The following is a 27,378-nucleotide window of genomic DNA, read 5'->3' as shown; positions in this document are numbered from 1 at the left end:
TTAAAATACACAATTCCATTAAAATAAAAAAAAACAGAGAGCATCACTCTGACACTGGATCAAGACTGATGTGTTTTCTTGGGGCTTGGAGATCCTTTGCCAATCCATTGTGATGAACTTTTGTCTCAATGTCATAGCCATAAACCCAGCTTTCATTTCTTGTTATGATCCTTTGGATGAATGATTCATCGTCATTAACTTGTTTAAGAAGTTGCCGACAAAATGTTCACTCGATGTTCTTTTTGCTGTTCAGTGATCAAATGAGAAACAAACTTTGCTGCAACTTGATGCATGTTCAATTTTTCAGTCAAAATGTCATCGCATGATCCAATTGAGATGCTAACATCTTCTGCAAGTTCTCTGACAATTAATCAGCGATTTGCATATACCAGATCGTTGATTTTCTGAACGTGGGTGTAATCAGTTGAAGTCGAAGGCCTTCCTGGTCAAGGGTCATCTTCAATTGACTGACGACCACTTTTAAACCATGAAGATCATCTGTAACATTGCATACAATCGAGAGCATCATATCCATAAGACTGTTTCAAAAGTTGAAAATTTTTCTTTGTATCACTGCTCCTGAAAATCACACACTGCAAAAATCACTACTAACACTTAAACACGTTACACTCAAATAACAATAACGTGAAAACTAAACAAGATATCAACAATCCAAGAAGATGTGGTTGCAGAGGAGGCTATGCGGAACACAATGCTGCTAACTGCACATCACTAAATATCTCTGTTGGCGCGTAATTAAAAATGTTCGGTTATTTTTTGAACAGACCTTGTAAATTGTATAATGTTTACTGACATGATTTTAATGGCTTATGTAATCTGTTATTATTTTTATATAGTTGAGTCTTTGATAGAAATATTGTGAATAGTTTTAAAAATAGAAATATATGAAAATAACAGTACCAAAAAAATAGTAATAATAACAATAGTGTTTATTTTTGTAATAGTATTTATAAAAATTATAATTTATAATATTAACAAAGTATAAAGAAATCTGAAAAAACTGTGTGAAAGGCAATATTAAACCATGCCTGCTTGTCACTGCTCTGTATAGCAACGAATAGGATGCAGGCTCAACTATTATTTGCGAATCTACTTTTTGAATGATCATTTCCCGCCTTTTCCAACTCAATTAAAAGCTTAATATTAAATACTTTATTTTCAAAATACCCCCATCTTATTCAGATTGTTTCTACAACAATGTGTGTCTTTTCCCCCCGCAGAATATTTATTGAAACCAGAGTTAATGTTGTCTTGTAAAATACACTCTGCAAGCTTAAGTAATAGTAGTTTTGAGCTAAATCTTAATTATAATTATTGAGAAACAATCCTTTAATCTACCTACAAAATACTAAATTTTTATCTTTATCAGTCTTGATTTTATAGTAATTCAAAGTTGACGTTCTCAATAGAGTTCAAAACATCTTGAGTTTTCTGCTTTTCACACCCCTAATTTTCAAACAAATGATAGTAACTAAATTGGCTAAATCCAGTTAGTGCAAAAATAACTATAGTTCCTGATATCTCCATTTTTACTGTGCGATTTTTTTTAATTGAGATACAATAGCTTAAACACAAACACCATCTTTCATGGCGACCACTGTAATAGTTGAGCTTTGATATTATCTTCAAATAGACATTAGAAAACACAAATATTCAAATGTCAAATTATGGAAGAAATAGAATATTTTTATTCTATCAATTATTAATTCTATCTGCATCAAGACAGCCACTAGAATCTTTTGAAAGTTTAAACGAATATTGATATTGCTTAAAGAAATAGGGATGCATGCATTTTCTTTCAATATTAAATTAATTGTAGAAATATATAAAAAATAAACCTCATGTTTACTAGTTGCTTTTATTGAGAATAAAATTGTATCCATTTTTTTAATGTATATTCCATGTTTGCATGAAATATAAAATGTAAGTACAAAATGTATGTTGAATGGAAAATATTTTAATATTTTTTTTAACTATTCAATATACCTAACTTTTTTATGTGTACAACCTTCAACTTATTAAAAACAAGATTATTTAAAAAATGAAATGAATGGAAAAACTACACTAAAAAAATCATCTAATTACATTAAATGGTTACTTATATAGATTAATTTACATGATCTGAAGTAGTTTTTAACCATATAAGCTCTTGAAGTTCGGCATGCTGCTCACTCTCCAACTCCTGTGCACATTAGATTGTTTATTTTAATTTGAAAATAATTATCTCTGAAAGTAAAGTACATGAAATGAAGTAATGATTTAGCGAAATACAAGATGGGGAAAAACATGGGATAAATAAGTTTAAATAATGATAAATGTCATTTGTATAATTTGAAAAATACCTATTTTTTTTTTTTTATTGAAGTCTTTTGAAATTGTTTAAAATGTTAAATATTACTGTTATTAATCTTTTAAAATTATTCTTAATTTTTTTTTATACACAAAATAAAAGTATTGGTATAATACTTCACATTATTCCAACCCTAAAAATGTCCTACTACATTTATTCTTACTGTTTATGTAATATGTATAGGCCAAAGATATGAGTAACAAAAAGTGTGATGTTTGAATACAATTATAGATAGTTGAATATTCATATTAGTAGAGTTCATTACCAAATACTGTTTAAGCAAAACTGTAAAAATATCCTATTTGTGTTCTTTAGTGAAATCAATATTTCATGAAATGAAAATGATCCATTACTTTTTGGATGCACTTTTGATTAAATAATTTTTTTCTGTAATTTGAGTGTTGAACATTTATTTGAAGGTCATTCAAATAGTAGTAACCATTTCATGATAGAAAATAACAGACAAATGGTTTTGAACAAAACTTTTCAGCATGAGCAAACCTTAAGCCATTTTTCTACATGATTTCATGTATATTTAAGCACTTATACCATTTGACAAGTTTTTATATTCCTGTGTCATATTCCTACACTATCAGTTCACTGAGATAAGTAACTGTTTTTTGTTCAAGTTTTCATCACTCTCAAAAGCACTCTGATGAATTCATCAATACAATGCAGCAAGAAAATCATTCATAATGCTGGACGGATAACGAGTTTGTTCATTATGATGAATGTTCTCTCTCCCTGAATTAAAAATCTTAACATCACTGCTGCATTAATAATTCATCCACCAACCAAATTCCTGTAAACTTCCTTGATTTTATGGTAAATTTTCATGAATTCACCATCAAATCAATCGCATATTTCTTGGATTAAGAAAACAAATTGCAGATCTCACTACACACGCACTGGCATTCATAATTTTCTTATTCATTTTTTGACAAGCACAAAAACAATAAAAGTATAAAGAATGAATGAGAACTTATATAGAATAAATAAAAAAGTGACTGAGACTGACTGAATAGGAACAGAAATGCGCTGGTCACATGCAAAGTAAGGACAGACAAATGGGCATCAATTTTCTGTGTAACTCTCATACAGTTTTTTTTTATCACTGATTCAAAGATAATATCAAAAACACAAAACACATGTATTAAATAGTGTTTCAAGAAAGTCTAATTTTATTACAATATATGTAAATCCACTCTAGATATATAATGTTTATATAGAAAACATAAATTTTCTATAAAATCAGATTTCAAATTATAAAATAAATATAAAGAAAAAAAATAAATTTATTAGAAAAGAGGATTAATAAACTGGCAGAAAAAATTTGTATTTTCAATGTTAAAAGAAATACTAACACGGTCTAAAGAAGTACATAAAGTGCATTTTTTAAAACCAAACTATAGAGACTGTCTCTGATACTGAGGTTGATTGGGCATGTCAAATCATTTAATAATAATTCAAATTGGTTTTAACGTAGAGTACATTATTTTTTTAAATATAAGAAAAAAATCCTTGAAAATTTTAGTATACCGATGGAAGCACTGGAGTAAGAAGAAAAGGAAAGTCTTTTGAAAATTTCATTAAATAGATGGCAAATAGTGCAAATTAATAAATATATTTAATACTTTTTATTTTTATAAAAAGAAAAATTTATGAGCTACTACTAACCATTTTCAGATGGTGGTAAACATTCTTGTAACTGAATTGGATTATCTGGGGCTCTAAGTATCATAATCAAGTGAAGAACTGAAGGATAACTTTTCCCGTCACCACTAAATACAAAATTTTCTTCAGAAACCATTTCAATTTCGTATGTTGTTGGCTTTGAACTAAATAAAAAATAAAACACTATTCACTTAAACAGTAAAATTAAATAATTTAATTAAAAAAATATGCTAGGAGACTAAAATGTTTCAATTGCAATAAAAATAAAATCCATTACAAATGATTTTATCATCCTCAACAATTAATCTTTACAATTTAATGTTTTTATAACAAGTATATTACTGACAAGAAGAAAATATTGATGTGTTTTAAAATAAACTGACACATTTTGACTTCATTATTGTTGCTTTTAGTCTTTAATTTTTATACTATTGCAATAAAAAAATAGATATTACGTAGTAGACATCCACATTTCTTAGAAATGTTCTATGTAAGTTCTGAAGTCTCTTTTGTTAATCCAATATTAAGCATAAGAAATTTATAAAAAAAGTGTCATAAAATTTGAAATTCATCACAAATGAAGTGAAAATAAAAACAAGTATAACTTAGTTTATGCTGTATCCCAGATAAATCATTCAATTCTATTCCAACCAGAAAATAATTATGTAATGTACAGCTTTTATAATTTCCTTGATCATCTGTTTGTAATATTTCTATTCATCATCTATTACAAAAAATAATTGATTAGACTCACTGCTCATGTAAGAATTAAAAGTGCTTAATAAATTTTATCATCGATATAATTTAAATTATTTTATTTCCTTACGCAAGATCAACATAGAAAGTTTAACATGAATCTTAAGTGGCACTACTTAGATCTAATGTGTAAAACTGCTTCTGTAGAGTACAAATAATGTTTGATCTAAGAATAATCTATAAACTGTTTTCTAGGATTCAAAAAAAGAAGAAAGGGCATATACATAGAGACTAAAATAGTGTACAATTCCATATTCTAAGCAACATTTAAAAGTTTATTTTCATAGTTCTGGAAAACAAAATGTCTATGCTAAAAAATTCATAATGACAGCTTTATTACATAATGTCCTACACCTTACAAAAAAAGTTTATTATATGTTTGTTTTTATTTTCTTGTTTTTAATTTAAAACTTATTATACTTTGAAATTTTATTAAATCTTTATTATTATATTACAGAAAAATTGGTCTTTGGCCAGCATTTCTTTTAATGTGGCTAAAATATTCAGATCACAGGTTATGTCCCAGTGAATTTTTTTTTAATGGATGTATCTTTTTATAATATTAACTGCAATAGTAATAGTTATATATGAAATAAAAAAATATTGACTTAATCTTTTAAACACTTCTCTAAAGAGAAAATTTGCAACCCATATTACTAAAAATTAACAAAAATTGAATTTTTAAAGAATTTTAAGATTTAACATTATTTTTACACTTAAATTTACAATTACGCACTTTCACAAGAGGAATATTTATTTTTCATCTTGTTGAAAGCTTCAAATGAATTTTTCAAATAAGAGGGCTAACCATACTCTAGAAAATTGGTAAAGAGATACCTAAATATTTCTTCAATTCAAATATTTGTAAAGCACCAATAATTGAAAATATCATTAAAACATCGCTTTCCAATATATTTTCATTAAAGCATGAATTTATTTTCATTTAAATATACATCTACATGTGAAAGAACATTTAGAAATTAGACAATTTTAAATAAAATAATAAACAATAAACATGTTGCAACAAACATCGATAATAACTTTACATTAACATGAGATAGAATATTTATATCTCTTACAGTTTAATTGCCGTTAGATTTTATATTAATGTTCTGATTATGATGAAATGAACAACTATAACTTGTGAAATGTAAAAATCAAACGAGCACATTTTATCCTAAATTTTACTCTTGGGAACCATACACTATTCATAGATCATGATTTATTCAGCGACTCAAATGTTAATATACAAAAAATGACACTGTACAATTTGTATTAAGCTTTACTGCTCACTTACTGATAAAGTTTTCTAGATAAGTTTATGCCTAAATCCATCCTCAAAGTTTAATACACAGATGAAACAATCGTTCAGATTGGGCCAGCAGTTCTTGACTTTTAAGTAACATCAAAGATATATCCATATACGAGGGTTTTTTCAAGGTCCGATCAGTCACAAAATTAAAACCACAGTGAAAATAAAAAATTTTTTATTTGTAACTAATACTTACATAGTTACGCTATTTCTCTACATAGTCGTCACTCCGATTTAGACATTTGTCGTAACATGGTACCACTTTCCAATACCCTAGTCATAGAACGGAGCCGCCTATGTTTCTACGTTGCAGCTCGATGTCTGTGCCAAAATGCTGTCCTCCTAGCCAGCGTTTCATGTGAGCAAAGAGGTGAAAATCAGATAGAGCCAAGTCCAGGCTGTATGGTGGGTGATCAAACACTTCCCAATGAAAACGCTTCAGGAGCTACTTTGTTACAGCTGCAGTGTGCAGCCGAGTATTGTCATGGAGAAAGACAATGCCTGACAACATTCCTCTCCGCTTATTCTGAATTTCCCTTCATAGACGTTGGAGCTGCAGTGATGGTCGTACCACGTTCCATGAATTCCACAAAGAGAACTCCATTCCGGTTCCAGAACACAGTAGTCATACACTTTCTGCTGGAGAAGGATCGCTTGAACTTCTTTGGTTTACTGGGAGAATGAGAATGCATCCACTGTTTGGATTGTTCTTTTGTTTCTTCAGTTTCGAAATGGACCTAAGTCTCGTCCCCTGTGACAATTTTGTTCAAAACATCTTCTCCTTCATTATGGTAGTGCTGGAGAAACATTAGGGAGGCGTCCATTCTCATTGTTTTGCGATGGTCGGACAGCATCTTGGGAACCCATCTCGCACACAGTTTGCAGTACTGAAGTCTCTCATTCACAATGGTGTAGAGAGCTGACCTTGAAATTTCAGGAAACTAATCACTCAATACAGAAATTGTGAACCGACGATTTTCTCAAATTGCCTCATCCACTTGCTCAACAAGATCATCGGTTGACACTCGCTTCCTTCCCTGACCGCCTGCATCATGAACATCTGTACGTCCTGCTTTAAAGTTCCTGCACCATTGTCGCACTTTGCTGTCACTCACTGAAGTTTCATCGTACACATTACTTATTTGTCTATGAATTTCAGCTGCATTACACCCCTCAGCCTGAAGAAATCGAATTACTGCACGCACTTCACAATTGGCAGGAGATGCTATTGTTGTAGACATGTTTACGTGCTAGCTGCATGTTCAGAACTAAATGAAGTGACCCGGCATGATTGAAGGCCATACTAGAGATGCTGCGCAACACATATGCGCAAAGGTTCATCCTATTTTTGCGCAGGTTTTTATTTTGCGACTGATCAGACCTTGAAAAAAATAACTTTAAAAAAAATGAATATCTTTAATATCTTAACCACCCAAGAGAACTGTGGCTTTTAAGGCTTAAAACCTTTGTTGGGATAACGTGAATATATCCTGAAAATTAAAAGCAATCGGTTGGTTGGTTCTTGCATGCTACTGTTGCAAACAAACTTTCACATTTATATTTAAGATATAGTAAAATAGCTAATTAATTATAAATAGTTACCTTTGATTTGTACAAACATCTAGATAATACATATCATATTTAGTTTCACTTTCTCTTAAAATAAAGCAACCTGGTTTACTACTTCTTTTTTCCTCTAGTTTGGCATACGAAAATTCACCTCTATAATAAAATAAATAATTAAATAAAAATAAAGAATCTAAGTATAAATCAATGATATAAAATACAAAATTTTAGGAGACTTACAAATCAAGTATGTTAGCTAGTATCTAAGCAATTTAGTTTTGAAAATGTAATTTATATAGGATGTCTAGCATTCTAAATCTACAGAAACGTTCAAAATCATCAACTAACAATCCCATAAAATTATCAACATCTTCAACAACAATACACCATTTTTTTTTATACTGCTTTCAAATTCTATAAAATAAGTATGGCAAAATCATACTATACACTGACATACAATAATAACATTGAAATATAAAAATAAGACAGTGGTTACAGCTAGAAGTATTACACTGTGCAGACTGGATATAAATTCAAAGAACAATTTCAAAAGATGATGAAAGGTCTGAGTCTAAATAAATAATAGAAAAAAAATCAAAGAATCAATTTTGAAACATCATTTAGTTTTTTTTTTAAATTTCTGGAACTGAGGTATTATACTCTGAATCAACTCGTTCACTGCCAATAAAAAATCACCCTAAAAACACCCACACGTGGAAAAATATAATTTTTCATCAAATAACACTATTGGGCTATTTTTATTATTATTTTTAAAATATAGTTTTTTAGTAGGGATACCTCAAAAAACATTCTTTATTGCTATAAAAATACAGACCCGTGCTGAAAATTAAACCCAAGGCATATATAAATTTAGCAATCAGTGACTCTACTAATTCAGCCAAGTGAGTTCAATAATTCTTGTCTTATTATTAACTCTAAAATACAACAAAATTTTACAACCATAAATACAGTAGATTCTTAAAAGTTTCTATAGGTTGTACTCCTTATGATAAATGAATGAAAAACTTTTTAGATTATATATTGTTATTTCAATTACTTCATTAAATCTTTAATATTGTTCATAATGTTCTTTTATTGTTTTCTAAGAAACAAGAGTCATTATCTTCAAGAACACTGGCGGCTCACTTATAGGCACTGTGGAACTGCAGCACCCCCTATTTCCAATTGATATTATCAATAACATTTAATGTAATGGGTCCTTTTTTCTTTAATTCTTTCTTTATACTTGTGCAATATATAATCCTCAAGCTTAATGTCAGTAGCCATCCCCCAATTTATGAAAAAGACAAAAAATCTTTGAATGGAACTGTGTGCTTCACAGTTCCAGCGACATGATGTTTGGCTGTTGTGTGCAAGCACACTTAGGAAGCTGCACACGATGCTATGAGGGAGAGAGAGCACTGTTGCTCCCGCAGTATAATAAGTTTAGAACTGAACGACCCTGGCGAGCTGGTGGACGGTAAGTTTTTTTACTCCGCGTGTGTTGTGCTTAAAAACTGTGTACCATATTCTTGAATGTGATAAAGTTTAGAATTAGATTATTATCCTGCTTCCAGCTATTCTATTTGATTCATATTTTTTTATTCTTTTATTTTACAGAAAACTTTAACCATAGCCTTGAAAAGGCTCGGGAAAAAAGTCTCTGGAGCAGCACCTCCACTAATTTTAGCTACGAGTTGTCGCTGTTCAAGAACATATCAGTGTAACAGTATTATAAACAGTTTTTTGTCTGTTAGTTGAATTGAACAAGAACAGAGCTGTTCAGAAAATGAGAATAAAAATATCCCTGTACACCCTCCAAAGAATTCAACATTATATGAAAAATATTGATGCAACCATTATTGTTATACAATGTTGAAATTTTAACATATTGCATATCCATGCATCTATACCATATAAACAACTTTGGCGAGCATTGATTAAATATCTAGTTGCAAAATTAGTTGGTAGGATGACTTGGAATACCACCTTCATAAGCTAATCCATAATCCAAAATGTAAGCATATAAAACTCCTTGCTTGAATTAAAGGAAGCTTGAGGCCATAATGTTTACTCATGAGCTCATTAGGTTATACCAATTGCTTATGAAGCACTAATCTATTTAAGGAGGCTCAGCTAATTAAGTGTAGCTAATACAAGTTCACTTATCTATGTATTTCTTGAATTTTAATGAGTATCCCTTCAATAGCACTCAAGGTTCTTCATTAGGATTAGGTTCTTGGTTAGATAAATTTGGCTCGATTGTTTTGATGTTTTGGGACCATATTTATTTTGAACTGACTGCATTTAGGAGCTAGAGACTGTAGGAGGTAGATGAGACTTGTTAGTCTACAAAAACTAGGAATAGAAGGAAATTCCTTATTATTAAAGACATTATTAGGTGAGTGTAACTGTGAAAGGAAAGCGGAGTTCTTAATATATTGCAATATAGTTAGTTGCTTTGATAGCCAACAACTGCTTAAGATTGGTTCTCAATGTTCAATTCTGAACACGTTCATGAACATCATCAGTACTCATTGATTATTCTGACAAACTATCAAAAACACTATATCATCTTCAGACTAATCTTTTTTTTTTACCCATCTCCCTGGACAGTATCGGAGAGATAATGTTAAGAAGTGAGACGTGCTGGGCTGTCGTGGCCACGTTTATTAGGGCAGTAGTGAAGAAGAAAACAGAGGAGGAGGCAAGGTTTTATTCATAATTACCAATAAGGTTGACGGTAATAGAAATATGTTGGGTTTAGACTGCTATTGAAGTCGATATATCTACGTGTTCGTAAGTTGTAGTTCGTAAGGGGGCCTACACATCTCGAAGTAATGCCTCGGGGTGATTCCAGGATGCATAGGGTTACTCCAAAGGGGGTGGTTTTAGTCGGTAGTCTGTTGTTGGTGGTTGGATTAGACCACCAGCAGGAGTCCGACAATTCAGCGTAAATGCATTTCCACCTCCATCCCCCCCCCCACAAAAAAAAAGACTAATCTTTTTAAAGAAATACGAACAAACATCTAGTTAATGGAATAATAATGCTTAATTTTTAATAAGCACTTTGAAAATGTATTCTTATAATGATCCATCATCATTTAGAATTGACTAAAAAAAAATATAATAATAATCCTTTACGCTAATGTATGAATCTATTTCATGCTTCTTTGGTTTACCCAAGAAGCCCTAGGCTGGTTTTCCATTTTCTGGAAAGGTTCAGAGGAATAGATGTACTTATTCACAGATCAACATAGTTTTAAAATCTTTGTAGTTAGTAGGATCTTTAGATCTCCACAGTTAGCATGCATCATGAGTCCATCTAGAAAAAGGGAGAAATCTATTCAGACTGTGAATGAAATGAAAATACCTTCGCAATAGTATGCTTCAAGTTCCCTCTAGGTAGTGGATGCCAATCGATCCATAATTCCTCTTGTTACAATGTGTTGTTTCTTTAGTTAGCTCAAAGTGTTGCTTCTTTAGTGTTGTTTATTTGGCTCAAATGTACCCTGCAAAAAATTTATTTTTCTCTTGTACCCAACAGTAAGCCCAGAGGAGCCTCATGCATCCTTGAAGAAAACCTTACACAAGAGCTGGTTAAAAAACAAACCCATTATCCCATTGGTGAATTTTTATGTCCTTACAGTACTTGTAATTAATAAAAGTCCTTTACTCGTAGTAAAAAAAAAAAAACTGTTAAACAAAGGCAATAAAGCTAATACTAAGTAATTTTTAAACAAAAAACAAACTAAACATGTTTAACAAAGTAATTCTAAAAGTACTCAGAGTTCATCAATCAAATCTTTTGAAATGAAAATAAAAGAAAATATAAATCATACATACCCGACAGGTCCATGGCATTTCATGCTATATAACCTTTCTAAAGAAGGTGTACGTAAATCTTTACAAAGATTAAAAGTCCACTTCACACTGAATCTATAATAACCATCTAAAAGACTAATGAATGATGCCATAGAAAGAACAGAATAAAACCTGATGTAGATTGGAATGCCAGTTTTACGTGAAATTTCAATTGTAAGATTATCATTAACAGATATATAACATAAATCTTCTATTGAACAAAGGTGATTCCACTGTAAAAATACAAAATTCATGTGAGCATTGATAACAGACAATTTAATTTGTTTAAAACTATAAACTTTTCATATTGAAAACCAAACTAAATTTAATAAAAGCAACTTTTTTTTAAGGTTTACATACTTTTTTCAGTGACTTTTGTGACTACTTTAATGGTAATGCTGCTGTTTTTATTTTTGAATCAGCTGGTAATCGATGGTGGTGCTTGGAATTAGGCAGAGATTTTTTAATATAGTTGAACAATGTGCTGGATTTGATCTTCAATTAGTTGACATCAAAGCTATAAATATGTCAACTTATAAATACAAATTAGCTTAATAAAAAAAAAAAAACTAACACCATTCAAGTGAGAAATGATTAGGTAAATTTTTAAAAACATCTTATTTATTAGGTTTTGAAAATTACAAAAAATCATGTTTTTCTGTAAACTTCATAACCTAATATCAAGTGCAAAAATAATGAAGAAAAAAGATTTAAATCACTTTACTATATTAATGGTTCTGTAAAATTAATACACTACAAAATAATAAGTTGTCTATAAGTTATTTTATTATGAACAATAAAATTAAAATTTTTAAAAGGAAGAACAAAAATATTTTACAATCAAGATTATTTACCAGCACTACAACAGGTTTTATGCCAATTAGCCAGTTGTTTACCTACTTACTTTCTTCTTTTTTACACTATCAGATTAAGTACGATGAGAATGATAAAATCGTACATGAGAAAGTGCCACATTCTTATTGGGAATTACACTTGAGAATGGATGATCTAGAAGCCAGCATGCTAACCGCTATACCAACTGGTTGATCAGTTTTGGTAACAAAAAGAACAGATATAATAGACTCAGAAATTCTAATTTAAAGATGAATTGATAGCATTACTTTTTATTTTTTAAGTGCATTATTTTAAGTCAATTTATTTAAAAAAAAATTAATTTCATATATGGGTTTGCAAACAAAAAGTAACAATTGTGTAAAAAAAAAACACAAGTATCTTAAAACATGAAAAAGAATGTACAAATATGGGATGAAATGGCTTCTAATGAGGGTGATGTTTTTTTTTCATTAAGAATGAATGTTATTTTTACCTAACTTTTTACATATACTTTGCTATAAAATACACAAAAGGCTATTTTTATTATATTTTCCCAAATCTCTTTTAAATTTACATTTAGGACATGAAAACTTCCCACAGTTCTCTTGAATTTTTGTGTGAAAATATTCAAAGTTTAGAATCAATCAGTTTGTATAAGATTATGTTGTAGTAATTCAATATTTTCCCCTACAGTTTAAGCAATATAGGTAACACACTATTTTAATACAAGGGGATATTTATTTTTAGTTTTGTGAAATTTGTTCCAATCTTTCTTATAAATATGACACAGGTAAAGCACTTGAGGTACAAGAATTACATTCATCACAATTGCATTACATAAGAATAATGATGTTCACTATATATCCTGTTATAAACAGGATGAAGTGTCACTTAACAATGAATATTACCAATTTAAGCTAGTATGGCACACAATGGTATATTCAATTCAATAAAAAAAGCAGTGTAAATCATTTCATTCTTCATTTTCCCTAGTAAATCTGGCATTAAATAATTGTTATTCTTGATGGTGGCTATGTTATTTACAGGATTGTTTGTCATTCATACCAGACTGCTTACAACCATTAATGGATATGGCACGTAACATATAACAATTCAATACTCAGAAATGATGATGGCAGAAAATTAAATATATTTCTGAATTATCAGAGGATGGATTTTTTCTTATCTCTACCAAAGTGTAGTTTCTCACCTTTTGTATTTTTTATGAATTTTTTTATATAAATGCAATTTTTTGGGGTTTACACGTATTTTCCAATAATTTAAAAAAATAAAATAGAAAGTACTTAGAAATACACAAAAAAGCGCTATCATCAACATTTACTGAAATAAAGTGCAAAAAAGGAGTCAAAAACACTTTACAAAAAAAAAATTTATATTAAAATCTTTTAAATAGTTTTCTGACTAACTTATCTTCTACCTTCAAAAAATTAATAGGCTAAGAAAACCATAAAAAATAATTCTTTTTCAATTCTTTAAATGCTGATTTTTCGAAATCAGTATTAAGCAATGTTTTAATTTTGTCAAAATTTAATTGAAAACCTACAACAGTTTACGGTCAAACATGACTTTTTAAGCATTTTATTACTTTCATTTACATTTTATTTTTACTTCCTTGTATGAAGTAAAGGAAGTATTGTAATCATGAACAATTTTTGTTTTCAGATTTCAACAGAAATATCCATTTTGACCATCCCTGAATCCATTTTGACTAGTTTCGGCATGTCGTCTGTACATATGTATTGTCGCCGAATGGCTTCGACGGCACTTGGCACTTACTAACCTCACGGTGACCCTGAAAATGACCGTTTTTGTCGTCAAATGGCTTCGACAGTTCATATTTCATAACCTTGTGGTGGCCATGAAAAGGGCCGTTTTTGCGTTAGCTCTGAGAAGAGCTGTTGGGTCCGGAAGCTGGTCTCCGGCGAGGTCGGGGAGTTGCGGCTTTATATACAACAATAAATGGCTATATGTATTTTTGCATAAATTACAGTACTCTACACGATTCTCTAAAACGTTTCCGTTAACTCGTGAGATTTTTACCGTTTCCGCGTCAGCCAGGTTTCCGTTATTTCAGGAAAAATTAACATCATATCTTTGGTAAAATTCACGGGATCAGGAAAATTTTCCGTTGTAGACAAGATTCCGTTAATTCAGGTTTCATTGTACTTCCAGTTTTAGTTAAAGAAAGGATGTTGGACTGCTGTAATGATTTTTGAAAATTATACTGCTTTTGGTGTTTAGCTAGCTTTCAGTTTTTTTTTGTCAGTATCGTATGTTCTTTTATAATGCAGCAAGGTAATGTGTATTGCTACAATAAATATATTATATTTGTATTTTTCTTCCTCTTTTTTAAATAGTTGTCGAGTTGTGATTGCATCAATTGCTTAAAACTGCTACTTGCCAAGAAACTACTTTGATATTGTTACCCATATAATTTGTGTGATTCTGGAGCCTTGCTCACAAAAAGGAAAGGTTCAAATGGATCTAAAATGATTAAAACTTCAAAACCCTTTTTTTGGACACCAACCCTTCTCCTTCATACTAAATTACATACTGGATTGCTGCGAAAGTGAAGTACTACAGCGAACTAGCTCATACCTGGCGGTTCTCGCAAAAATCTGATTTTGGCTTCAAACATGACATTTTGAATTTGAATCGCTGCAAAACTTGCTCATACCTGGTGGTGTTCACAGAAATCTAATTTTGGCTTTCTAACATGTCACCCTTCAGGTTATAATTTGAAAACATTCCCAAAAATCCAGTTTTTTTTTCTCTAACTCTGGTTCCCGTGAACTGATTCACTTGAAAATCAATATGGTTTTATATGTACTAGATTTACATCATCCTATCAAGTTTCATCAAAATCGGTTAAAAATTACACCCAGTAGAACAAAAAAAAAAAAGGTGAAGATGTACTAAAAATTCCTGTTTTTTGACTCTAACTCTGGTACCTGCAAACCGATTTGCTTGAAAATCAATATGGCTCTATTTTCAATAGGTTTACATAACTCACACCAAGTTTTGTCAAAATCGCTTATGATTTGTGTTCGATGAAGCAAATGTAAAAATTTCATACATACTTAATGTAAATAAACACTGCAAAATCGTATCGTATTTCTCCAAAATGTAAAAAGAAGAGTTGCTTCCCCCCCCCCCCTCGGACAACATTTGGAAAATCTGACCGGGCAAAGTATAAAAAAAAACCATCAAGATCAATTCATTTCATAAAGAATAAAATTTGAATTGAAAATCAAAACAAGAAAGAAAACTATATGGATCGTATTGAGAATCACCTCTCATGAATTTAGATAAATGTTTATATAAGTATAGTCAGTGTTAGACGATGCAATTTTATAACAATATTACACCCACACACACAAAGAGAGCGATATTATTTACAATGAACAGTGTTGAATATGTATTCAACACACAGAGCGAGTCAAAAGCATGGAAACCACTCAACTTTAAAACCGTTTCAAATAGAATACTGTAACTTTCAGGATATGGTATTGGTCAACTACTTTACCTTTTGATTAGAAATAAAATTTCAACCCCTTCTTCTTGAGGAGCGGCTCAGGGGTTGTAACTTAAATATTTAAAATGATAACATCTTTTATGTGATATATCATTTTAAAGGTATCTTTAATACAAGAGAAATGGTATAAATAAAAGATTAGTATGATATCTGTACCCAAAATGGCGATGGGATAAGGCTTGGATTTTGAACATTGCTAAATTTAGTAAGTTCAAATAATAAAATTAAATAAAAAGAAATTAAACTGAACTAAATGAAAATTTATAAACGTTAAATTTAAATTATTTTTTAACACAAAAAATTGTTTTTGTTCCAATCTCTGGCACTTTTTTGGAATTCCCCTCCAAAATTTTTCTATTTTTTTTTTTTTTTTTTTTTTTTTTTTTTAACAATATATACTTTTATATTGCGCAACATCATAATTTATTAAAAATGCAAGTATTTCAATGATTACATAAAATTATTTTGGAGAAATGAGTGTATAATTAAAAATTCATATAGTATAATTTTTAAATATAACATTTATTATAAATCATAATTACAATTACTTTTATGAACATAATACAATACTTATTTTACTAAACGATAATTATACTACGTGATGAAACTCGCTAATATGTTAAAGTATCAAACTGAACAAGTCATCCTCATCCTTACGCGTAACGCCTTAGAGATTTACATAAATATGAATCCAACAAACTCTATTAGCCATTATTGTATATAATTTGTATATTTAACATTAATTATATGAGGTTAGCAAGCGAAGCAAGTGTAGGTTATGTTCATTTAAGTTATGTTGATATATGTTTGATTTGTCATAAAATGATAAAAAAATATAAAAATTTGGGGGGGAATTCCAAAAGAGTACCCAATTGATGAGTAAATAAATAAAAATATTGTCATCTAATCATGCTGGGTGATTTTAGAGTAATTAACTCAGCGTCAAATAATGGGCAGGCAGGAGTAGGTTTCGTGATGAACAAGAAGATAGGGAGGAGAGTGGAGTATTTCAAAACGCATAGCGATAGAATCATTGTAATAAGGATAAAATCAAAACCTAAACCGACAACGATTGTTAACGTTTATATGCCTACAAGCGCCCATGATGATGATGAGGTAGAGTGTGTATACGAAGAGATTGATGAAGCAATTAAACACGTAAAAGGAGATGAAAATTTAATAATAGTTGGAGATTGGAATGCAAGCATTGGAAAAGGCAAGGAAGGAAATATAGTGGGTGAATACGGGCTGGGCAAAAGGAATGAAAGAGGGGACCGACTTATAGAGTTTTGCACAAAGTATAATTTAGTAATTGCAAACACCCAATTTAAAAATCATAATAGAAGGATATACACTTGGAAAAAGCCAGGCGATACTGCAAGGTATCAGATAGATTATATCATGGTTAAGCAAAGATTTAGAAATCAACTCGTTGACTGCAAAACTTACCCTGGAGCAGACATTGATAGCGACCATAATTTGGTGATAATGAAATGTAGATTGGGGTTTAAAAACCTGAAGAAAAGTTGTCAGATGAATCGGTGGAATTTAGAGAAGCTTGAGGAAGAGGAGGTAAAGAAGATTTTTGAGGAGGACATCGCAAGAGGTCTGAGTAAAAAAGATAAGGTAGAAAATGTAGAAGAAGAATGGGAGAATGTTAAAAAGGAAATTCTTAAATCAGCAGAAGCAAACTTAGGCGGAATAAAGAGAACTGGTAGAAAACCTTGGGTTTCAGACGATATATTGCAGCTGATGGACGAACGTAGAAAATATAAGAATGCTAATGATGAAGAAAGTAAAAGGAACTATCGGCAATTAAGAAATGCTATAAATAGGAAGTGCAAACTGGCGAAAGAAGAGTGGATTAAAGAAAAGTGTTCAGAAGTGGATAGAGAAATGAACATTGGTAAAATAGACGGAGCATACAGGAAAGTTAAGGAAAATTTTGGGGTACATAAATTAAAATCTAATAATGTGTTAAACAAAGATGGTACACCAATATATAATACGAAAGGTAAAGTCGATAGATGGGTGGAATATATTGAAGAGTTATACGGAGGAAATGAATTAGAAAATGGCGTTATAGAGGAAGAAGAGGAAGTTGAGGAGGATGAAATGGGAGAAACAATACTGAGATCTGAATTTAAGAGAGCATTAAAAGATTTAAATGGCAGAAAGGCTCCTGGAATAGACGGAATACCTGTAGAATTACTGCGCAATGCAGGTGAGGAAGCGATTGATAGATTATACAAACTGGTGTGTAATATTTATGAAAAAGGGGAATTTCCGTCAGACTTCAAAAAAAGTGTTATAGTTATGATACCAAAGAAAGCAGGGGCAGATAAATGTGAAGAATATAGAACAATTAGTTTAACTAGTCATGCATCAAAAATCTTAACTAGAATTCTATACAGAAGAATTGAGAGGAGAGTGGAAGAAGTGTTAGGAGAAGACCAATTTGGTTTCAGGAAAAGTATAGGGACAAGGGAAGCAATTTTAGGCCTCAGATTAATAGTAGAAGGAAGATTAAAGAAAAACAAACCAACATACTTGGCGTTTATAGACCTACAAAAGGTTTTCGATAACGTAGATTGGAATAAAATGTTCAGCATTTTAAAAAAATTAGGGTTCAAATACAGAGATAGAAGAACAATTGCTAACATGTACAGGAACCAAACAGCAACAGCAGTAATAATCGAAGAACATAAGAAAGAAGCCGTAATAAGAAAGGGAGTCCGACAAGGATGTTCCCTATCTCCGTTACTTTTTAATCTTTACATGGAACTAGCAGTTAATGATGTTAAAGAACAATTTAGATTTGGAGTAACAGTACAAGGTGAAAAGATAAAGATGCTACGATTTGCTGATGATATAGTAATTCTAGACGAGAGTAAAAAGGATTTAGAAGAAACAATAAATGGTATAGATGAAGTCCTACGCAAGAACTATCGCATGAAAATAAACAAATACAAAACAAAAGTAATGAAATGTATTAGAAATAACAAAGATGGACCAATGAATGTGAAAATAGGAGGAGAAAAGATTATGGAGGTAGAAGAATTTTGTTATTTGGGAAGTAGAATTACTAAAGATGGACGAAGCAGGAGCGATATAAAATGCCGAATAGCACAAGCGAAATGAGTCTTCAGTCAGAAATATAATTTGTTAACATCAAAAATTAATTTAAATGTCAGGAAAAAATTTTTGAAAGTATATGTTTGGAGTGTCGCTTTATATGGAAGTGAAGCTTGGACAATCGGAGTATCTGAGAAGAAAAGATTAGAAGCTTTTGAAATGTGGTGCTATAGGAGAATGTTAAAAATCAGATGGGTGGATAGTAACAAATGAAGAGGTATTGCGGCAAATAGATGAAGAAAGAAGCAGTTGGAAAAATATAGTTAAAAGAAGAGACAGACTTAAAGGCCACATACTAAAGCATCCTGGAATAGTCGCTTTAATATTGAAAGGACAGGTAGAAGGAAAAAATTGTGTAGGCAGGCCACGTTTGGAATATGTAAAACAAATTGTTAGGGATGTAGGATGTAGGGGGTATACTGAAATGAAACGACTAGCACTAGATAGGGAATCTTGGAGAGCTGCATCAAACCAGTCAAATGACTGAAGACAAAAAAAAAATCATGCTGATCATTGATGGTCTCTTACCATTGTTTGCAACAATGGTAAGAGACCATCAATGAAGTAAGCTTCATTAGATAACAATGAAGCTTATGTAACATTCTATTTACAGTGTTTCATTACTACACTGTTAGTTTCTTATGAGAATTTAATGTGATCGGTTGGCTAATTGATTTTGTCCACTTTTACCACATTTGCAAGACACTTTTGTTATTTACATCTTTTTTACCTTTTCTGTAATTGTTTTTTTACTGAATTAATTTTTTTCTGTGCTACCTGCTAACACTTCTTCTAACAGGAGAAGGTCACACTTTTAATGATGAAGGGGCTCTGGTGATAGATTTAGGTCTTATAATGAAGTTTGTGAATTGTTCAATGCAACATTTAATAAAAATAACTCTATTCCAAAAGGTACAGTGTCAAAAACCATCAAACAATTTGAAGAAAAAGGGAGCATTAATAATAATAGGGGAAAACCTGGCAGGCCTAAATCTGCAAAAAATGATAAAAAATTGTTAGACTATGCAAGAATTTAACATTAGCCAAAATTCAGTGACTCGAACATTAAAAAATGAAGATTTCAAACCTTCAAAATTCATCTGGTGCAACAACTTAATGAAGTTGACTACAATCAAAGACTTGAATTCTACAAAATTATGATGAACAATACTTGTGCAGATCCTATTAAACAATATAATCAGTGATGAGGCCACATTTTTTTTAAATGGCAATGTTAATCGCCATAATTGTTGATACTGGACTGATATTAATCCACACTGGTATCATGAGGCACATATACAGTATCCCGTCAAAGTAAATGTATGGGCAGGTATTGTTGGTGGATGATTGATAGAGACTACATTTATTGATGGAAATTTAAATGCAGTGAAATATGAGGCTCTGCTTTCAACTTCATCATTCCAAACATTCAAAAGTTGTTGGGCCCTAACTTCCAAAACATTTGGTTTCAACAAGATGGTCCCACATCTCATTTTGATCTTCAGGTAGGTGAAATTTTAAATGCATTTTGCCCTGGAAGATGGATTAGCAAAAGGGATCAAAACAGAGTGTTCAAAAAGTGACACAACCTTATGGAAGAATGTTTCCTTCTTTTATTGCAGATTTAAAGGAAAATTGAAAAATGGGTTACACAATGCAGCAGACAATATTCATTGTCTCCCAATATATTAGATGTGCCAGTTAATGCCCAGACCCAGAAAGCCTTCACAGAAAAGTATGGTGTGGATGAACAAAAAAGTCCTCCTTAAATTGGAACAAAAACAATTTTTGTGTTAAAAAAAAAAATATTTTTTGTAAATTCCAATTTAACTTTTAAAACAGATTTTAATCTGAATCAGTTTAATTACTTTTTATTTAATTTTACAATCTGATCTTACTAAATTTAGTAATTTTCAAAATCCTAAATTTATCTTGTCACATTTTGGGTTCAGACATTAAACCAACTTTTTATTTATACTATTTTTCTTGTCTTAAAGAGATCTTTAGAATGATCATCACAAAAAGGGTGTTACCATTTAAAATATTTGAGTTATAACCCCTGGGCCACCCCTCATGAAGAAGGGGTTGAAATTTTATTTCTCATCAAAAGGTAAAGTAGCTGACGGATACCTTATCCTGAAAGTTACAGTATTCTGTCTGGAATAGTTTTTTAAAGTTGTTGAGGGGTATATTTTTTATTCACTCTGTATAAAAAAAAATTAAAAAACAGCACTCTACAATAAGCAAGATAATTCAATTAATTTTATCTAAATTTTACTTATTTTCATATTGTTATAAATACCATGTTTACTTACATTACAGAAAAGAAAATGTTATGCAATGATTTATAATAGATTAAAACAGTATATTATTAAAAAAAATAATAAATTATCATTTAATTCATTCAATTTTTTTTTTTTTTTTAAATACATATGTATTCATTTTACTATACACAAAAATAAATAAACATTATATATATATATATATATATATATTTCATTGATGGAATTATCCATTTATTATTATTTTAATCATCTACCATTAACAAAGTAAATATATCTTAAATGACCTCAGTCAAAAGATAACATATGAGACCTCAAATTCTACGAAATCTACTCACATTGTTAATAAGAAAGCCATATTTGTACAACAAAAATAAAATTTTTGATTACACAAAATAAATTATACAAAGAACTGCCATATACTATAATATATTCAATGAATAGGCTACGTCTTCTGTTTTTAAATAAATTATTAACTTGAGGACAAACATTACACAACACAAAAGTAAAAAACAAAGAAAATTTGTCTTAAAATACACAATTCATGCTTCTATATCAATTTTCTTTAGAATCTTACTCGGCAGCAAAATTGCTGAATGAAGATGACAATATTTTTATGACTGTTAAAATACAGCCATCAATAAATGTATCGTTTCATCTAGAATATATATATATATATTACTACTTTTTTTTACCAGATATTTCCAGCAAGAGGATATGTTTGGGTAACATATTCTGTAATTCCAAAATAGCTTAAATTAATTTTTATATAACAACTGTTAAATGATTTGTTTCAATTTCATAACCTGACTGTGTATGTGACTATTTTTATGGAATAAATAAATCCATAAAATTATGTGTAATATATATATCTTAATAAAATAATTTGAAGAATATATGACAATTCAAATGAAGAGAACATTTAAACTGAATCAGTGAAAATTCTTTAAATATATTTCAAGATTTGTAGACAAAAGATCAAAATTTGATCACTTAATTATGTTATACAATATATTACTAACTGTAATCTAGTATTTATTAAGGTTATTTTTAAATAATAAAATTAAGATTTTTCTTCTTTAATATGATATTCCTTACTTTCTATTTTTCAGTGTTTTTCAATGGAGAAAATGAAACAGACTCCCCCAACAACTTCCAATTTGATAAATTTAATAATTAAAATGTAAATAAAGATAATTAAATATTTTTTATAAAAAAAATTTGGAAAAAATGCGATAGTTACAGAAACGTTAATGTTTTAAAAATTATTATGACCACCATTTTGAAATTTGTCAAAAAATACTTTTTATATTGGTTTATTTATTTATATTTTTTTTTACTAAAAACGATGGTTAAACATGAATATTAAGTTTTATTACAACATCTCTATCAGTTTTTAAAATATGAAATTATATTTTAAAAAAAAATGGCTGACAACAAGAAAATAGCTAAAGAAATTTTTTTCTCATTTTGATGTTTATTATTTACTCTCAAAATTCCTCCGGGTATTTCAGGGACACCTGAAATACCCAGAGGAAATAAATATAAACAATGACTCCAACTTAAGCAATAAATAATATAAAAAATAAACTTATATAATAATAAGGCTACATATCAAATTCTTTTAAGTAATATGTTTATGATTATTTTCTGTTATCAGTGAAGCAAGTATAATAATTTTTTTTTTATCTCCCTCTGAATTTAAAAAAAAAATCTAGTATCACTGTGAATTCATCAACTCATGTTATTTTTAAATTTGCACATATTCCTTTACTTAACATTATTATTTAGTTCTAGAATATCGATATATATTTTTTTTACTGTATTATTTATAATATATTTGCTTTTACAAGTGCTCAACTAGGTTAGATGTTTTTGTTTTTATTTCTGTATGCCCTTATACGATCTAAGAATCTAGGTTTTAATGACCAGCAGGTTAATAATATGTAAATATACACATCTAGAAAAACTTTAAAAAAAAATACAATTTCATTAAATAAAAATTGGTTAAATGTAGCAGGTGTGTAAATATGAAACCGGAATTTGCCCAAGGATGGCCCTAACTGACAATGTAGATACTGTCAAACTGGATCATTGGCGCCATTTTCTTTCTTCGACAGCTGACAAAGATTTTCAACTCACAACAATACAAGTTTCATACAACAGCATAATTTTAATTAGCGTTGAACATATCAACTTTTGTACCTACAAACTACGATTTGCAGACGGCATTGATTTTCTGTTACCATTTAAAGAAGACTGCTGCAGAATTGCATTGAATGCTTGTCAAAGCTTACAGGGAGCATGCTCTTGGTAAATCATAGTGCTTTAAGTGGTTTAAAAAAAAATTCAAAAGTGACAATTTTGATGTGAGAAATGAAGAACATGGAAGACCACCAAAAAAGTTAGAAGACAGCAAATTGCAAGCATTGTTGGATCAGGATGATGCTCAAACGCAACAATAATTCGCATATCAATTAAATGTAACATGAGAAGCCGTATACTCCATATGTTTGAAAGCCATGGGAAATATCCAGAAGATGGGAAAATGGGTTTCAGCAAGAAAACTGAAAAACCACTTGCGAAATGCTATTTGCCAGGTACAAAAACAGAACCTTACAGTTGTTAGTTCATATTTCCAATACAGGGATCCCACTGAGGAACATCCAGCGAGATGGGATAGGATCCTTTGTATTGTGGGTAATGGTCCAATCCTTACTGGTGCCGATGTTAATGCGAAGTCGCTTTTCTGGCACAGTGGGATAACTGATAATGGCGGTAGCTTAATTGATAATCATCATACAGTACAATTTTGATGTCTTTAATGTTGCAGACCAGCTGGCCACTTACGTTGGTTTGGTTAACAGACGAAGGGCCTTTTCAGGTACAAATATTGATATCACCAATGGTAGGGACATCCTTGGCAGGGTCCTTGACTGGTCTGTGGTTGACGACTCTTCTAGTGATCATCGGTTAATAATTTCCGAAGTAGTGGATGAGCTGCGCGATGACAATGAGAGATACTTTTCTGTTTACCACGGGCGCTTCCTGCATAGGAAGGTAGACTGAAGTTCTATTCGTTGGAATCCAAACTGAAGATTTTTTTTTGAGTCCTTGACGGGCAACATTAGATGTCTCGACAGAAAATTTCACTTATGCGGTGGTGGCGGCGGCTGAAGCCGCCATTCCTAGAGGCACTGGCCGAGAACGTAAAGGCTGCGCAACGAGAGGGTAATCACGATCGGCGTGCGGCTCTAACTGCGGAATACCGCAGAAGGAGGGTCAGGTACTTCCATAACATTAGGTCCTCAAAGCGTAATTCCTGGCGCTCCTTCGATCAGGAGCAAGGGAATAGAGACCCTTGGGGCGCTGGGTATAGAGCCCTTGGATATAAGCGCAGGAAAGTCGTCTTGTCAACTTTGTCAACCGGCAAGGATGTGGTAATTGATAAGGACGATATCCTTAATATTTTGCTGAATGATTTGCTCCCGGATGACACTGTGGTGGGTGAGGTTTCATACCACCGGCGTGTCAGGCGGGAAGTAGCGATTTTCGAGACCGACTTACAATCTTCTGAGATCACTGAGGCGGAAGTGCGCCAGGTGATCTGTAGTATGGTATGACACAAGGCCCCGAATATGATTGTATCACAGTGGAGTCCCTCGACCGAGCGCTTCCAGTAGTCCTTGGTCCTCTAAACAGCATATGTAATAGGTTGCTCTTCGCCGGCCAATTTCCGGCGTGTTGGAAGCGTGAAGACTTGGTATTGTTGTTCAAATGTGGCGACAAAGATCCTACTGTTAGTTTTTCTTACCGTCCACTAACGCTCTTGCTTTAGTTTAATCGAGGTACTCGATCGTGGTAGAATCCCGGGTGGCTAGGGTTCCGGCCTAGGCGTTGGATTGGTTGGAGGTAGGCGCACTGGCATCGTGCCACGGTTATATTAGAGTTGTTAGTGATTCTATTTGGGGCTCCCACTGGTGGGGGGCGGCCGCCCTGCCCGGATATGATAGCCCGTGCGACCGGCGACGTGGCTTCGTTCCGCCGGTGGCAGTCCTGGTTGTGACTTGGAAATGCCGCGCGAGACTCCATTTTGGAACCGGATGGGGGTGCGGGATTTATTCCCGACTCCTGCGAGGACCGGAATGAAGTTACGTTCCCCCCTTGTTAGGTGACCTAAATTGGTCGACTTATTTGGGTGCAGGTCTGAATTTCTATGTTGCGTGAAACATAATTCTGATTGGTATGAGTGTAGTACTGATTTAGGTTTAAACTCATTCGTTTTCTGAGGCATTCACAGTCACGAATGGTGCTGTCAAATCTGGACTAGACATGGGGTTTGCGCTTCCGCGTTTTCTGTCAGTTTGTTTGAGGGAATCGTGTTCGGTTGGATGTGTCCGTTTCAGGCCTACGTGAAGGCGAAATTTGATTTGTATTTTACTGATGCAAATGTCTGCTGAGTCATTAACATCCGTGGCATCCCGACGGAGGCCTGGCTGATGACTGTGCTATGTAATCAGTTAGACGGTCTAAAGACGAACTCCGGTAAAGCCCATCAGCGCTCGGAACGGAGGGGGTGGTGTGCCGACCGGTAACGTCACAAGACGGGTGTCTTCCCCTTTCGGGGTTGGGATGGATGTCAGGCACAAAACAGTCGTAAAACTTCTTTCGTCATCCAACCACTCCGTTGCGAAAAATATTTCACTGGTAATAACTCACGATTTATACGTTTAAAAACTCTGGTATTTTGACTTGCCATCCCAACCCCGTAAGCAGCTGGAGCATTCAAAAATTTGAAAATGATTTTAGTGTTAGTCAGTATTTAGCCCGTCAATCCAAACAATTAGTAAATAAAGTGGAATTTTGCCACAAATCGACAAAAAGAAACCCGGTCATGTAAATGATGAAAATGTGTCTAAGATTTTTACCAGAATGATGAGCACAGTCGAATGATGTCAGGCAAGAAGAATTGTGTCTCTCTAAAACAAGCTGACACGAAGAAAATTAATATTCAAAAAAGGCTTATTTATGTAAATTAAAAGAATTGTACACAGCCTTCAAAGAAAAACATAATTGTAAAATTGGTTTTTCAAAATTTGCTGAATTAAGACCTAAATTTTGTGTTCTGGCTGTTGGGTCAGGTACTCACTCTATGTATTTGTCGCCCACCAAAATGTAAAACTCATGTTATCTGCTCTAAAAATTAAATTTGATTATAAAATTCTCCTTTCAACCATAGTATGTGATATAGAAAATGAAACGTGCATGCTGTCACAGTGTGAAAAATAGCCAGGCACTAATGAAGTGCTCAGATTACTGCAAGAGAACCGGGATGATTTTGATTGTGAAATTATCTTCAAATAGTGGGTTTCTGTTGACTGTTGTGAACTAATTACTCAAATTCTTCCACTTAAAGAGGATGTAGATATATTTATGAAAATTTAAATAATCTAAAAAGGCATCATTTTGTTGCAAAGAAACAAGCTGATTTCCTCAACATTAAAAAGGGAAACTTGTTGGAGGGTGAATGTATTGTAATGGGAGACATCTCTCAAAAGTTTCCTTTTGTGATACAGGATGAGGTGCAGTCACATCACTAGTCAAAAACTTATGCCACAGTAAATCCAATTCTCATATATTTTAAAAAAGAAGGAAAATTACAAAGCCAAAACTACTGTGTGATTAGTGAATACTTGAAGCACAATACTACATCATTCTTCAGCTTCCAAAAGAAATTTATAAATAAAGTAAAAACACTGTTACAAATTAAACAATTTTTTATTTTTCTGATGCTCCCCAGCCCAGTATAAAAACAAAAAAAAATGCCATAAATTGGTGTTACATCAAGATTTTGAAATCACAGCTGAATGGCATTTTTTTGCCTCATACCACATAAAAGGACCATATGATGGTGTTGGTGGAACTGTAAAAAGGACTGTGACTAAAGCAAGCCTTCAAAGGACAGTCAACAATCAAATTCTTACATCTTCTGAAATGTATAATTATAGCAAAGACAATATTAAAAATG

The 27,378-nt window shown here is 31.6% G+C and overlaps 1 protein-coding gene across 1 annotated transcript in view; it reads right to left on the bottom strand.

Annotated features, from left to right (window-relative positions):
• hop (tyrosine-protein kinase hopscotch) overlaps nucleotides 1–27,378 on the bottom strand; it is a 92,564-nt gene that overhangs the window by 57,132 nt on the left and 8,054 nt on the right. Inside the window, exons 2-4 of the mRNA XM_075360114.1 lie at nucleotides 11,526–11,776; nucleotides 7,716–7,835; nucleotides 4,049–4,209 (exon numbers count right to left, since the gene is read on the bottom strand). Coding sequence (XP_075216229.1) covers nucleotides 4,049–4,209; nucleotides 7,716–7,835; nucleotides 11,526–11,776 — 532 coding nt within the window. The remainder of the gene's footprint in view (nucleotides 1–4,048; nucleotides 4,210–7,715; nucleotides 7,836–11,525; nucleotides 11,777–27,378) is intronic.

This window comes from Lycorma delicatula, chromosome 3 (assembly GCF_047948215.1).
Source record: "Lycorma delicatula isolate Av1 chromosome 3, ASM4794821v1, whole genome shotgun sequence".
Taxonomy (NCBI): Eukaryota; Metazoa; Arthropoda; class Insecta; order Hemiptera; family Fulgoridae; genus Lycorma; species Lycorma delicatula.
This window is presented reverse-complemented; position numbering and strand designations above follow the sequence as displayed.